Source organism: Pseudorca crassidens, chromosome 15 (assembly GCF_039906515.1).
Source record: "Pseudorca crassidens isolate mPseCra1 chromosome 15, mPseCra1.hap1, whole genome shotgun sequence".
Taxonomy (NCBI): Eukaryota; Metazoa; Chordata; class Mammalia; order Artiodactyla; family Delphinidae; genus Pseudorca; species Pseudorca crassidens.
This window is the reverse complement of record NC_090310.1, coordinates 12,844,127-12,859,152: the sequence shown is the minus strand read 5'-3', so window position 1 is coordinate 12,859,152 and position 15,026 is coordinate 12,844,127. Positions and strand designations below refer to the sequence as shown.

At 44.8% G+C, this 15,026-nt stretch overlaps 1 protein-coding gene across 4 annotated transcripts in view; it reads right to left on the bottom strand.

The window, feature by feature from the left end:
- AUTS2 (activator of transcription and developmental regulator AUTS2) overlaps positions 1–15,026 on the bottom strand; it is a 1,117,705-nt gene that overhangs the window by 9,074 nt on the left and 1,093,605 nt on the right. For all 4 annotated transcript variants that reach the window (XM_067705960.1, XM_067705961.1, XM_067705962.1 and 1 more), the window contains 6 exons: positions 14,739–14,783; positions 11,595–11,690; positions 9,360–9,431; positions 8,099–8,128; positions 6,009–6,080; positions 2,611–2,752 (listed from right to left, as the gene is read on the bottom strand). In XM_067705960.1, the coding sequence (XP_067562061.1) occupies positions 2,611–2,752; positions 6,009–6,080; positions 8,099–8,128; positions 9,360–9,431; positions 11,595–11,690; positions 14,739–14,783 (457 nt within the window). The remainder of the gene's footprint in view (positions 1–2,610; positions 2,753–6,008; positions 6,081–8,098; positions 8,129–9,359; positions 9,432–11,594; positions 11,691–14,738; positions 14,784–15,026) is intronic.

Here is a 15,026-nt window from a genome sequence, read left to right as displayed (position 1 = left end):
GGGAGTTCTGTAACCAAGTAAGCTTGGAGAAATGCTGGGTAACAAACGTGAAGCAAGTTTCTTTCACTGAAGGAGTAGGAGCTGTGACTATGTTCTCTCAGCCTCTAAAAGGGCAACATCTGGCCATGGGCTACTTTCTTCAGAGACATCTCTTTCACTCTGAGAAACACTGTCTAATCCGGGTGCAGGAGCGGCCGTCATGAAGCTGTGTCTCTGGGCTGCACCGCTTGGGCCTTTGCGGAATCTCTTTTCCTGAGGATGTGTTAGCTGTCACGGACCCGCATTGAAGGAGATTATAAAGCCCGACCCTACGAAACTCACTGTGAGTTACATCAGGTTGTGGGAAATGAAGTCCTCCGTATCTTCAGTGCCGGGAAAAACTAGTTTATTCACTTGCTTCTGGACACTGATAATCCTAACTCGCCTCTATTGGTCGTCACCTTGCCCGCCAGGGAACTCCGGTCTACCTTAGTGCTCGTCTTTCCTTAGGTTTTCCCTTTATCCACATTTCTTCCTCTACTTTGGCCGTGAACAGTATGTATTTCCTTAGGATGCCTCAAATCCTTTTCTTGAAGGAAGAGAGAGACAGAGAGTGTGCACCTGTGAATTAGGGAAGGACACTCTTTCCAAAAACTTAGGGCATCCGCCTGGCTTGCTGATGTGCAGCTGACAGCTGAGAAGGCAGGTTCTCCGGGCTCTAGACAAGAGATTGGCCAAGGTCATCTAAAGACGTCCCCTTCGTTATTTCAGGCGCTAGTGCCCAACAGCAAGATGGAAGTGGTTGAATTTAACAAGTATGCGTAAATTATACTTACCAGTTAAAAGTTTCACCATTTGGGGAAAAATCTGATATTGCTTACACTAGAAAAGACTACTAGAAAAGACTACCTTCCAGAAAAGAAGTATAAACAACAGGGACTGAATGGATTTACCAATAATTAAAACTATTCCAAGAATCCCTTGCATTTTGACTGAGTTCGTAGAAACAAATACAGATTCCTTCAGGAACATAAATTAAGTGGAGGAGGGTTGTCCCTTCAACACCCTATTAATTTCTGTTTGGGGTTTTTTATTCCCCAGCCTGGAAGGGCCCTGTGGGCCTGGGGTGTGGAGGAAGCCACACAGCATAGGAGAACATCTATCTGTCAGAGCCACAGCATCTCAGCATCGGAAGGCACCTGAGGAGTTATCTGTTCAGCCCTATAGGGTGACTTCTTCTCCACCCAGAAAGTGCAAAAATGACACCACCTCCACAGGGCAAATACAGCCCAGCACATTCATTAGGTGTGAACAGCGTTGCCAGCTCAATAAAAATGTGGCTGCACACCGTGTAGTACAAGCTAATGAACGCTTCGATGAGGATCGCAGCTTCGCTCAGCACAGGGCCCCCAGGGGTGCCTCACAGTTCAGGAATTATCGAAGCAAAAGAAGCCAGTTCATCTGCTTGGCTCAGATGGAAGCCAGGGAGAAATCTATTTCTCTCCAAAAATTGCTCTTCATGTAGCCCTGTCTGAGAGCCTAGGTGCCATGGTAACGAAGACTTCAACCATATCCCTGGATGGAACTGAGACCTTAGCAAATTCCATCTACCCTCAAGACAGCGCCCCTCGCCCTTACTCTGGCGACAAGGCCCATTAGAATGGTGATTGCTTGCAGCGCGGGTGGTCCTCGCTTCCCGAATGGACGAGCCTCAGGTCCACCAAAAACGAGTCTTGCATAAAAGCCTGGGAAGGTGGCAGGCGGACTAGAAACAGGGACCCCCTTGAACACTTATGTCCAGAAGAATAAATTCTACGGCGCACAGTGGGTAGGAAGTCATGGCGCCTGTCACCAGAATGAGCTGTACCCAGTGGAGCCCACGTGCCAGGCACTGTACGCTGAAGGTGATTTTAGAAAAGACTGAATGTTAAGGAACCTCTGATGCCGGTAGGGCTGCTCTCGTCCACCTAATGCCCGTGACAGCCACTGCCTTTGTCTGTACGGTCCCGGAGCAGGACTGGGCGGGTTACCTGATGCAGTGATGATCAGAGACCCACTCCGGCACGTGCACGAGGCACCTGGAAGTGTGTCTTCTCAGAGGTTAATGAATAGACCTGTTGGGGGGTTTACACGCTGGCCCCTAAATTTCCTGCATCGTTGCAACCAACCAGTTCACCCTCCCCGTCACAGTCCACACCGCCGGCAACTATTTAATTGTATTTCTTTATCCTCAGACCCTCACGCACGGCGTGACCGAGCATCATGGTGTGAGGCCACCAAGTGCTCTGTGGGCAGGGACAGTGAGAGCAGCCGCATCCTCACACAATTCCTGGCATTGTCTCCTGCCGATTGGCCCTTGCGAGCTCTCAGATCTTTTTCAAGAGCATTTGACATGCTTGTGAGTTAGTGGTTTAATAGAGAAGCAAATAATGAGCCGAAGCAACACGAGCCCCCGAACGGAGAGATGGTCTCTTCCCTTCTTTAGTGGAAGGGGGCGCAGCCGTGGAGAAGGGCCCAGCTCCCGAGATGCGCCGTGATACTGCCTTGCAAACTGACACACGTCATAGTCATAGATATAACTTATCGAGCTACCTGAGAACTACGTTTCCCAGCTCGCCCCTCTGAACTCACCAGCGGCAGAGAACAAAGTTGAAGGCCGTGCCAGGTCATGGGGGTGGTGGATGGCTCCAAAGAGGCTGGGCCCGGGAGGACGGCTCAGGAACTCGGGCTTCAGGCCGAAGTCCAGCTTGTGTGGGTCTGACTGCATCTGTTTCTACAGCAGCAAGGGGGGAGGAAAGGATGGCACCCCAAGAGAAACAGCAGGGAAGAAGAACAGTAATAGGAGGAGCCTGAGACCGAGGGAGTCGGGCCCTGAGCCCTCGTCAGGTTCAGGTTTACAAACGCTGTGAGAACACAGCAACCCACAAACCATTTCACCCTCCAACGCCAGAAAAGCGGGGCCCGCCATTCATAGCAGAAATGTCAAGGGGCAAAACTCGGGTTCGGTCTCTGAGGGTACAGGGGTCTGAGGGACAGAACCATGTCCCAGCTACTGAAACCACCACCATTCCGAAGTCGTTTATGATTTGCCGCAAAAGCTCCTTTCAGCAAGTTTTTAAATGACAGTATTTTAAAGCTCATTTCATTAGGGATTCTGCGTGAATACTCTGCTGTGTAAATTAATTGTTTAATGACTCTTTGCCATGCTCTAATAGATCACAGTACATTAGTAGCTGAAAGTTATAAAGAAATATTTGCATGCCTACAAGCTAATTTTCAAACTATCGTTGTTACATATATTTAAAGAAACACAAACGAAGTAGGGATATTAATTTTACTAATGGGGGCTTTTTTTTACTGTGCCTGCTACACTCCCAGTTAGCTGAGGAAGAGATAAGGCCAGACCAGTAAACCTTCCAGAACGTCTCTTGCTGTGAATTCCTTGCCATCGGCTGCCATCTGTTTATCCGCCCTTGCGCTAACCTGTCAGCTCAGCTTCCTCTGAGGCTGTAGGGACCAGCTCATCACCTTCCTCCTCGTTGCTCCTCCTGGCCTCACTCTGGAGGCTGGCAGCCTCTCCTACGGCATGGTTTACAAACTGCCCCACCTTCTCAATTCTCAACAGCCTTCTCGGCATTGGCCTCACACCGCCCCCGATGAACGCCGACCCTCGACCTGGGCCTGGGGCCGAGGCTCCGGATCTCCCTCCCCTTGCCCCCTCCTCTCAAGCTCTCCGGCCTCCCAGTCCTTCACAGCCCTTCCTCGGTTTCCGACCTCGCCTTTCCCATCTCTTAGGCTCGTCGGATGTTCTCTGTCCGTTTGGCCCCACTCCCCCTCCAACCCCCTCATGTTCTGCCACACGTAAATCCTTGTCCTGTCACACAGTAACGCCAACAAGGAGACATGTGATCTAACTTGTGCGGGAGTCAGAGACAGACAAGAGGGGTTTGCCATCCCCTAGCACTGAACCCTACACCATCCTGCAATCCCACTCACCCATCCTTCCCAGGTAGGATGAAAACCACCTGAAACCTTCAGGCTGGCAGCAACACCCCAGGAAGCAGATCACACGTTCACCATTTTTTCCACACACACCAATCCTCACTACTGAACTCTGAGCAACTAGACACTGGGACAGAGGCATGCCCTGAGCCTGCAGCAGTAAGAACCTGCGAGCAGGAGCCTCTCCCAAGTATCTGGTGAGTGGCTAAAAGAACGAGTAAATGAACATTACAGAGAAAGGGGACCATGCAACTTCTGCTCAAATCTACAGGGAATTCTCTCATGAAAGTCCCACTATCAAGTAATAGCCAACCGCCCAAAGCAAGCTGCTAGTCCACTATGAATCTATAAAAACGTTTTGAGTGCCTCCTTTAATTTGGTTGCCGAGTTATTTAGTGCTAATACCGCACGGTACACAGCACAGTTCCATTAACCACAACTTAGGTCCGTGAAGCAAAATGGAGCTTGGGGATTACAAAGAATTTGCCGGAAAGGGAAGATGAACAGCTATCTCCTGTGCAAGAGGTCTTCCTAATTGAATTGGGATAATGAACGTTCGCTCTGAGTCACTGGGGACACGCTTGTGGAAAGGAAGATGCCAAAGTGGCACCTACGCCATCCTTCATCGCTTTTAACCAAACGAGTTACCAGGAGAACGTGATTTACCCACCGTTCCGCTAACCACATCATCCAGAACAAAAGTGAACTGAACTAACCATCAGAATCTAGTTGTAGCTCTTCAGAGCACATGCGTTTTCTCATGCAGCTAAACCAAGAGGTTTCTAATAGAGCCTCGCCTGACACTAACGTCAAGGTGAGCAAAACTCACCGACGGGATATTCTGACGAACAGCAGGTATCTGGTACCAAAGCAAGATACCTTAGTGACCTCATTCACTGAGGGTGGCTTTTTAATTTCTAACTAGGTAGGTTTTTAAAAAATTGTTTAACCATTAAAAAAAAAATTCTGGGATGACTAGCTCTCCCTCCCTCTTTTTCTATTCTGATGATGGCCCCCGAATGCTGTCAGGACTAAAAGCTTGTTCATGAAAATATGGATTCCAGCGGAAGTGTATTGGAATTACTTGATTGGTATAGTTACTCAGACTGTAAAATCTGGACTTGTCAGTTAGTTTGGTCCCTAAGTTGACCAGTGATGTCATATCTGGTCGTCTGCAGAAGTTCTTTATCTGTTTTCTATTGCATCATAAAGCCCTGGTAATACATGCAGTGTATTCATCTATATGATGAAAGTACAGACAAAAAAGAAAAATCTCCCAAGGATAGGTAAGGTAACCAGCCAGATGGCGGTTCTGACAAGCACTGACCGTAGTCTGACCTCTGGCATTGGTCATCAGGAGGACGAAGGAGAGTGGGGATAGGTCATTGTAAACCAAATACCGCTTCTAGAAGAGGAATTTTTAATAATATGAATTGCTAATGGAATCATCATATAGGCCTAAATGAGTAACATATTGGGCATAAACGATCTTTTTTTCCAAAGCCATAAAATGAAAAGAATAACAAGGTCCTACTGTATAGCACAGGGAACTATATTCAATACCCTGTAATAAAGTGTAATGGAAGAGGAAAAAAAAATTTTTTCTAAATGCTTGGGGGGGGGGGAAAGAATGTACCAATTCTTACAGAAAGAAAACTTTTCATGTACAGCTCTTCCTAGATACTAAGTATGTATGTTCCATACTAATACTTGTCACTATAATTAGATTCCCCAAACCTTTATTTTAGGATTTAATCTATAGAGGCCCTTTGGATCAATAAGATGACAAAATCATTTAAAAAAAACCCCAAAACATCAGGATGTTACCAGTTTGCTTCTGTTTTGCTATTTGCTGGTGATCTCCCTAATTAACAGCAAGATTGCCAAATAGCTTTTCCAAGAGATACCTGACCCTGCCTGCCTGCCTGCCGGTGGGACTTTAGAATCTGTTTCAATGCCTCCTCAATCGGGAGATCACACGCCCGCAGGTGGGCACCCCTCCCCAAGGCTAGGAAGGCAAGACTGACCTTGACTTTCTGTTGGTGGTGGTAGATCTGCCAGGCAATGTGAACATGCATAGCGCACCACTTCCCTGGTTTCTGGAACAAGAAAGAGCAACGTGGTCAGAAGGAAGACTTTCCGAGAAAACCCCCTTCAACTTCCCCAAAGCTTTCAGCAGATTCTAGCTGCAGAGGCTTTTTCCACAAAACGAGATGCTTTGTCCCCTCCAAGTGCCTCCTCTCAGCAGCAGTCCGGTGCCCGGGCCGGAGAGAGCCCCAGTGGGCTGTACCTCCCCTGCCACGGGAGCCCGAGCCGGCAGCTACTCCTCTGAAAACCAGCCCCGAGGAGGACCTCCCTGGTTACCAAGGATAACGTGGCAAAGCCTGAGTCCCACTTTGTGCCCCCTGTCTCTCTTCTGGCGCCAGCTGGCAGGCCTGGTGGAGTGAAGCCCTACTGAACAAGCGTGGCCAGGCCGTAATGCGAACGGGCTGCTCAGAAGAACTAATTAGTGCATGTCCGTGAACCAGTTTGAAAGCAAGAGAGGGGGCAGAACCTGTGTCACCTCCCCCAACACTGGGTTGTTTTTTTTTCAACCCCCGAAGTGGAACAAAGAAATCCACCACATTTTTACTGAAGCCCAGTTCCCACAAGTGCTTCACTAAGAGTCAACTGCCCATATTCGTGCTGGGTGGCACGGTTCATTTCTAAGTGAAAAAAGAAACAGAGAAGAGAACTCACTCCTTTCTCCTCTCTAGGCCTCTACAGAGTGAGTGCCTGCCCTGCCCTCTGGGAGGGCATCAACCCCTGTCTCTCAGACTAGTTCACGTCTTTGCTTTCTAAGCTGCGGAGTAGCTGTGAGCTCTGTCTCACTACCTGGGGGGCAGGGACCATGTCGTGCCACTTCACTTGTATTCCTGCTACGTAATCCACCCGTAAGCTCCGAACATGAGCTCCATAACAACAGGATGGATGAGAAGAAACACTGCCCCATTCCTACACCGGCAAAGAACAAGACACTTCCGGTTTCTCTATTAAGGAGCTGCTTCTGAAATATAGACTTAAATCCAAGTTTGGGTTCAGTTCTCTTGTAATGAAATTATGGGTCATTTGAAATCGCCTGTGATGACACCATCCTCCTTTCTCCCCCTTTGGAGAAACTGAATTATCTGATTATATGCACCAGAAAGGGTTTAAGTAGAGAAATCTACTATCCATCCATCTTCCATCCAACCATCCATCATCCCCTCCCCTCACCGCTCACCACATACACCAAGGAAGTCAGCATTTATTCAGAGGACATTTGCTGGCCATGCTCCAGACCTCTCAAGACAAACCAATACTTCTAGTAGCTCTTTTTCTTTTTTTTTTTTTTAAATATAAATCTACTTATTTTTGACTGCATTGGGTCTTTGTTGCTGCGTACAGGCTTTTCTCTAGTTGTGGTGAGAGGGGGCTACTCTTTGTTGTGGTGCATAGGCTTCAGTAGTTGTGGCATGTGGGCTCAGTAGTTGTGGCTCACGGTCTCTAGAGAGCAGGCTCAGTAGCTGTGGCACACGGGCTTAGTTGCTCCGCGGCATATGGGATCTTCCTGGACCAGGGCCTGAACCCATGTCGCCTGCATTGGTAGGCGGATTCTCAACCACTGCGCCACCAGGGAAGCCCCTTCTAGTAGCTCTTTTCTGCACCAGAGAAAAGGTCGAATGGCTGTGACAAGTCAACATCACTTAGTGCAGAAAGAGGCAGCCACCAGCCAAAATAAACAGAGCCGGATATGTATTTTCTAGGTGCAAGAGAAACGGTAGAGCTCAGTGGAATCTTAATTTCAGCCTAAGTCTTTCCCTTAAGTTTTCCACAAGTCAAACCTTTTGCCAGAACTAACGAGAATCTGACTCAGTTGAATTTTATCTGTTCGCTTTATCTCCGTGGCCTGGCGTCCTCCAATGCTCAAAGCAAAACCACTTAGGCCGTTTTCAATCGCACTCTCTGAAAAACCTGACCACTGTCGTTCCAACATTTTACTCCAGTGTTTCTGTGGCTTGTTTCCTTGTAATTGTATTTTTAACCCTCCGGGAGTCAAACAGAGGTTGCAAAACAGTTCCAGAAGAAGCTTGCTTACCCTTAACATAGGTCTGAAAGGATCTGTCAACTGTGAAGAGAAAATGACAACTTGGTTACATGCCTGTCACTCAAACAATTGCTCTAATTAACAAATTTGTAGTGCTTCATTAGGAGGGGAAATTAAAATGTTAGAATTTTACTTTTAAATGAAGCCCTTTTAGAGAATAATTAACCCATTTTCACACTATCAAAAGTGCCAAGCGCCCCTCCCCCACCTCACAAGCCTTGGTACATCTACGCTGACAAGCCCCCGGACAAGTTTAATCAATAGTGATTTGCCCCCTGGCAACACAATTTGCTCCCATTACACATCTCAGGAGTTTCACTGTCTTAGAGCAGCCCTTCCAAACCTCACTGCATGGGTCTAAGGGAGAAGGGCCTTCAGACCATGGACTTGAAAGACTGGATACTAATGATAATTAAGGAGAAGTGTCCTTTCCAGACACACAGTAGAAATAGGCTATCTTTAATAATTATCCTTAATCTGATGACTGTGCATCACTTAGAGGTATAAGACGTTTTAAAGAAGTTCACTAAACACCATAGAAATACTTACACAGTTGAGTCATTTGACACATCTACCTAATCTGGTTATCAATTTCCGACTGCCGTTATCCAGGGAAAAAGACAATATTGTAAAAGGTAATCATTTTTTTTCCCCATTTACTATGAAGATGAATAACAATCAATGAGACAAGATTATATCTACTGTGTAACTTCAAATTCTTTTTGAGAGTTGGTCTGCGTTATGAATAAATAACACAACCAAATTATAATGGATATTTTATTTAGCTCCAGATAATGTAGTGTAATGTGGTATGGACAAAAGGGTCCATACCACATTACAAGTAGAGTGGCCGGAAGAGCTGTGTGGTACAATGAGCTCCAGGAAGAAAAGCGCGTAGCGCCTTTCCATTCAAAACATTTTACAGCTGTTTCTTTGGCATGTGAGAGAAATTTCAGGAGATGGAGATAGAGAAGGCTGGTTGAGTGGAAACTACGCAAGCTCAGAGTGTCGGACTCCTGGGCTTAGACCATAAGCTCTCCCTCTGTCCCGTGGTAAGTCATTGCCCTGGTGTCATGCGGCCGCAAGGGAGATTCTGTTTTCTAAGAGTAACTAGCATCTCCCACAAACTAGAAGGAAGAGCTAAGGCAGCAGCTGTTCGGCTGGGCTGAGGAAGGTGTGAGGCCTGGGCTGGCTGTCCTGGGGAGATGCCATCTTCTGTGTTACCTGAGACCCAGCCTGACCTTGCACTTACCCTCGGGTCCTTCTGGAGAAGAGTATGTGGGACCGTCCCAGGTCGGGCAGCAACATCGATCGGGTTGGACGTCTACAAATTAATTAGACCACAGCTTAGGAAGCATATAACACGGGACACGAAAGCAAGGTCTTCCTTTCATTCTAAATGACAGAGTTCAAACGTCCCTTTTTTGTTTGGTTCTTTCTGGAATACAGGAGTTAACGGATCCATTTTCCTCCGTGACCACATATGCTCTTCGTGAGGACCCCGCTCCCTGTTTCCCCAGGGGACCCTGACCAGAGCCTGTCCTCTCCAGCAATGGCATCTCCAGGCAGAGAGAGGCGAGACGTACGTACAAGCCTGCCCCTGAAATCCATCTTCTACTGAGTTCCTGACAGCCCTGTCATTGTGGGTTTTTTGCTTTATCACCAAACCTTCCAAGAAATGCTTAAGTGAACATTATAATCTGCTCTATCAGGTGCTTCCCATCAGAATAACTGAACGTGTTTTACAGACATTAAGCTAACTCTCAATTTTAACTGGCAGACGGTAACAAGGAATTACACTCAGTAATTACTCATTAGCAGTGGTGGGAATGGGACAAGAGAACCTAATTTGGGGACCACACAGACCTACTGTTAAGTGATTTCTAAAGTAATTCTGCGCCATCCTTCCCATTCCCAACACCATTCTTAAATATCATTGATGATAACAACCTTATCTGTAGGCTTTTGTCCTTTGAATTAACAACAACAACGAAAAGCCCACTGGAGGCACAAGGCACTACTTTCTAGTGGGTAGAGGATTTAGAATATTTTTCACTAGGTATTTGATTTAAGAAACCACAACTTCTATGAATCCCTTCACACCAGGAAGTTGACTCGTGTGGAAAAAAGAGCCTGCTGAGTCTAGGCACCAAGCTCGCCTACAAGGAGAAGGGGGCAGGGGGGGAAAGAAAGAATGGAAGAAAGAAAAGCAATCAGCTGCTGTACAGCTAACAATTAAGCTGGAGTTGTTAACAGCCTGATTTGCATACATATGAAGAACTCCGCTAATGAACTGCAATCTACATATTCAATCAGTAAGATAGCCTGGAAAGGCCTATTTCAACACCAGGAGAGACACTTCCTTGCCCAGATGTAGTTTTCTGTGTGACTGGATAATCGTGAGTGAGGGAAATAGACTAATTTATTAAGTGACCTACCAGTCTGGTTGGGGATGCACCAGAGATTCCTGCAACCTAGAGGGGACAGACCAGGGTCTGAGAGGGTAGTAGAGAGCTGATGGCAGAAGGAGTTTAAAAACCACCATCATTTTATCCCCAGATAGGAGGTGTTGAGACCGGCCATCCTCAAGGCCTGAGGAGGTCTAACTGGGCACAGGAGCTGCGATTCCATGCAGGTCCCTGTGATTTCTAAGGTGCGGCCATCCCACCCCCAATGCTTAATTTTTTCCTCTTCTCTAATTTTAGGGCAGCATGCCTTTGTTAGTATATCATGTGCTCATCCTGGGAGACTCTGGCCCAAAATTTGTGTTTTAGCTTTGAAATGAGACGGGAATAAAAGAAAACCAAAATCACACAGCGCGATTTCCTACTTTACAATCTGAGAATGGTTGCTAACATGAGAAATACATTTCGCTTTTTTGGCATGAGAATCAAGTATCGGCCGTGGTAGATGTAAAGTCACAAAAAGGTAGAGTGTTCTGAGAGTTAACGCCTTAATTTTGGCCCTCGGAGATAACTCTAGCCCAAGTGGAGGAGCGTATCTCTGGCTAGGTAGAAAAGAATTCAGTTATCATAAAGGGTGAAAGGCTACTTCATCTCACACGAGGATGGTAGTCTTGACCTTGGGAAGTGTGACCCTGACAGCGGGGTGGGAGGCTTATCCGACATTCCATACAATTCCTGACCAGAAGCTTATGTCCACAATATTGGTAGGGTGGGGGTTGGGGGGGAAATATATATATATATATATATATATATTTTTTTTTTTTTTCCCCTGTATATTTTACAGAGCACAAGAAATCCTAGTTCAACTGAGACGACATGGGTAGCACAGGTTAAAAATTAAATTCTGGCTGAGTTTTAAACCTAAATGGACTAGGAGAAAATATTCACACTCTAATACTGATGGTCAATTTGGATGGAAAAATGAGTCCCTGGCAGGTAAGAGGACGGGAAGCTACCTGCCTAGTCCCAGCCCCAGGCTCCACTTACAAGTACGCAGGTGTGTTTTCGATGTAGTTTCTTACCTTCGGCTGAAATGCTCCTTGCAGTGAACCAAAAGGGCCAGTGGGCGGAATCATAGGGGGGATGCCCGATACAGCAGGAGGGTAAGAATGGAAGAGCTGTGGCCAAAGATGGAGAAGGGGGGAAGACAAGATTTTAGTAGGAGGCAAATGATATGTTCCAATTCCCTTCCCACAGAAAGACACCAACGTTAGCAAGCCAAGTAGTCTCAGTTTGATGCTATTAGTCAAGAAGCCACAATGAAATGATCACACCAGATGTGCCATGAATACTGAACGTGAAAAGTTAAAAGTAGTTCAGAATCAATCAGCCGACAAATGATGTCCCAGATGAGGACATCATTAGAAAGGGAGCTTTTCTAATTATTAATTGTTAAATCGGATAGAAGTCCTAAAGGGTTGGAGATTTTAATGCATATCAAAAACAGGAGGGGGTGCTGAGCCAAACAAGATGCCCAGAAAATGACAAGTTAATTAGAAAAAGAAAAAGAAAAAAAAAAAAGGAAGAAAAAAGAAGCAAGTCTTTATGGATTCCAGGATTTTAAACCATTAAAACTCAATTAGTACTTTTAGACTTTTAATAGTTTTGAGGAAATGAGAAAATATTCACAATCCTTGCTTCATTAGGTTGTTCTGGTAAGTGGCAGTTCCAGAGGACAACTTAATTGTCCAAAATGATGACAAATATTTGTGGAAGGGGAAAATAAAATGACTCAGAGTATACTTTCCACAGAGCCACCCATTTTTCTATAAGATGGATAAGCTCACTGAAGGCTATTCAAGCCAGTCCCTTGACATGTCAGTCTGACCACTTAGTGGAGAGGGAGAAGAATGATTCTGAATTAACAATGCGAATTTTCTTGAATTGACAGTTTACAGAGGACACAATGGAGGAGAGAAATATACAGCAGTACTGAAGACAATGCAGACACATCTTTTCCTCCTCTTAAAAATTTACAGTTTCTGAGATTTTATCACTCTGGTTCCATTTACTTTGAAAAAACCACCATATAGATGTTTTAGTAATGTCCCACCCTTATGGTTGCACAATATGTCAAAAATACAATAATAATTCAAGCTTTTCCTAATAATGCATTTATGTGAGCTATTTCTAGGTAACGGCTGAAATCCACATTTCACAATCCTGTTTTCAGAGCACGTACTTTTTCCGTTGGTCTTTATTTCATTTTGCTCCCATTCAATGATGCAGCAAAGTTTTTCAGACTAATTGATATTGAACTAAATCCACTTAAACAGTGACTGCAAACCAAGCGCCCTCATTTAAACTAATTTTAAGTCTAAAATTGTGTTTTAGATACTTGAGTGCATTGTATCTTAATTCCCCTTATAACATCCCAATCCCCAAAGCAGGGGAGACTAAGTACTTTATATATTATCCACTATAACTAATAATATGAAATAACTCTCCCCCAGTACACTGTATGAAGCAGAGTAATTAAATACATCACACTAAAATGCACTCAAATTCCTATTACTCTGCCTCCAGGTGGGTATTTTTTCCTTTAATGTTTTCAATTAAAAAATTGGGTGTTCTCACCATTTTCATTTTGCTCTAGTCCATTACTGAGCCTCTTCGAATATAGCTGACTACTCCATCTCCTGACTAAAAATCTGAATTACCTAAGTAATAAAACATGAACCTTCCAAAAATTCAGGCTTGCAGACTTATTCTTCATCTTAAATCTAGGATTCTCTGTGGAATATGTATATGAAAAGACACTGCATGAGGTCCTAGGAAGTAAACTGAGCTGCCAGCAGAGCAGCTAAACTTTCTCTGAGAATGATTTTGTTAGCTGGTCCTTAACTGAACTTGGCAAGTATAGACAAAGGGCAGAAATCTGGTGATTATTAAGGGTGGTACCATTCATGAAACCCATGCAAAGAGAAAACCCACAGCTCTACTGCATTGTGCATGTCCATCTGAAAAATGCTTTCGTGTCACAGTCCTGAGCAGAACAGTGCTGAAGAACTTGGGGGGGCCAGGTGCTCAGGTACACCTTCCTCATCCCTTTCTGAAGAGGCTCTCCTCAGGCCATTTCTGAATGTCTCTCCGTAAGTAATTCTCAATTGATTTCTAATATTGTCTAGTCCTGACTTCTCAGCTCACTTCTCAGCTTAGGACTAACACAGGGTGTTAGTTCAAGGCATGAATGAGGTCACAGGCTTGGCTGATCTATTAAGTAGCATTTCTGTTTGAACAGTAAGGTAACACTATCCAAAACTCAAAGCAAGAAGAGTTTAATACGGTGAATCAACATGGCTACAAGCAGTTATTAAACTTCCTTCTTTCTGGTTTCATTTAAAAAATATAAATAAACCACTGAGCAAAGAAAACTTGCAAAATTTCAGGTAAAAATGATGCAGTATACACTCCATAATCAAAATATCATGGTAAGATATTCAAGGTTTTTGTTATAAAAGAAGCCCACGTCTTGTAATTAATTGAACATATAACTTAGGTTGTTGCCAATTGAAGTTCCAGAACATACTCTTAAAATTGCATGAAACAATTAAAAAAAAAAGTTTTGTTTTTTTTTAAATAAAGAAGAGTTTAAAGAGAAAAAAAATCATGCATTTCAGTTTTGAGATCTTCTTTTGTTTAAATAATATTTTTAGTCGCAGTTTTAACGAGCTCAGGAGAACAATACCAGCTGTGTGTAAGAGGGATCAACAGTCGGTCTAGAAGAAATGAAAATTTGCTGTTTGAAGTCATGAGTCAAAAAGATATGGTACTTTCCTTGGAGGAAATAATCGAAGATGAATTCCAGGAATTCTGTGTTAAGGACATTTCGACCGAAGACTGCAATCTGTGATTTCAGACTCTCCTGAAACTCTAAGGGTTTAACTGCGGGCGCCCCACTTTGCAGGACAGAGGCCTGGCTGCCAGTGAAGTCCACCTTCGCTTTAAAGTGTTAGGAGTGCTTATGACCTTTTGATTCAGAAGATGATACTGCATCTTTACCAAAAGCAAACGTCACAAAAAGCAAGCATCCGAAGTGACGAGGAGCAATGGGAATTCTCGCAAAGATGATTAAGGAAGGCTGCTAGTCATTTACTGATCTGTGGTGAGAGCACAAAAATGGAAAAGCAGTTACATTAAATGGGTAGCATGGTAACAAGACTCACACTGTGCCGGTAGAATGGGTCAACTTTTGTTGGGTATTTGTCAAACTGTAAAGGGATCAAAGCAAAAGCTAGTTACTTAAAGAATCTACATTTCTGTTCACTGCTTCAGTGGAGGTAGCCCGAAGCAAGCTTCTCTGCCGTTAGGCTGTCATCAGCCTCTGTAACCTCACTGTATATGAAACCGTTCTGAGCTCGAGTCACTCTGACGAGAAATCAACAGGAACGCAAAATCAAAGTGAAAACCCATTCAGTGCATTTAGGTTGTGGCCACACAAGAGCGGCTTGCTT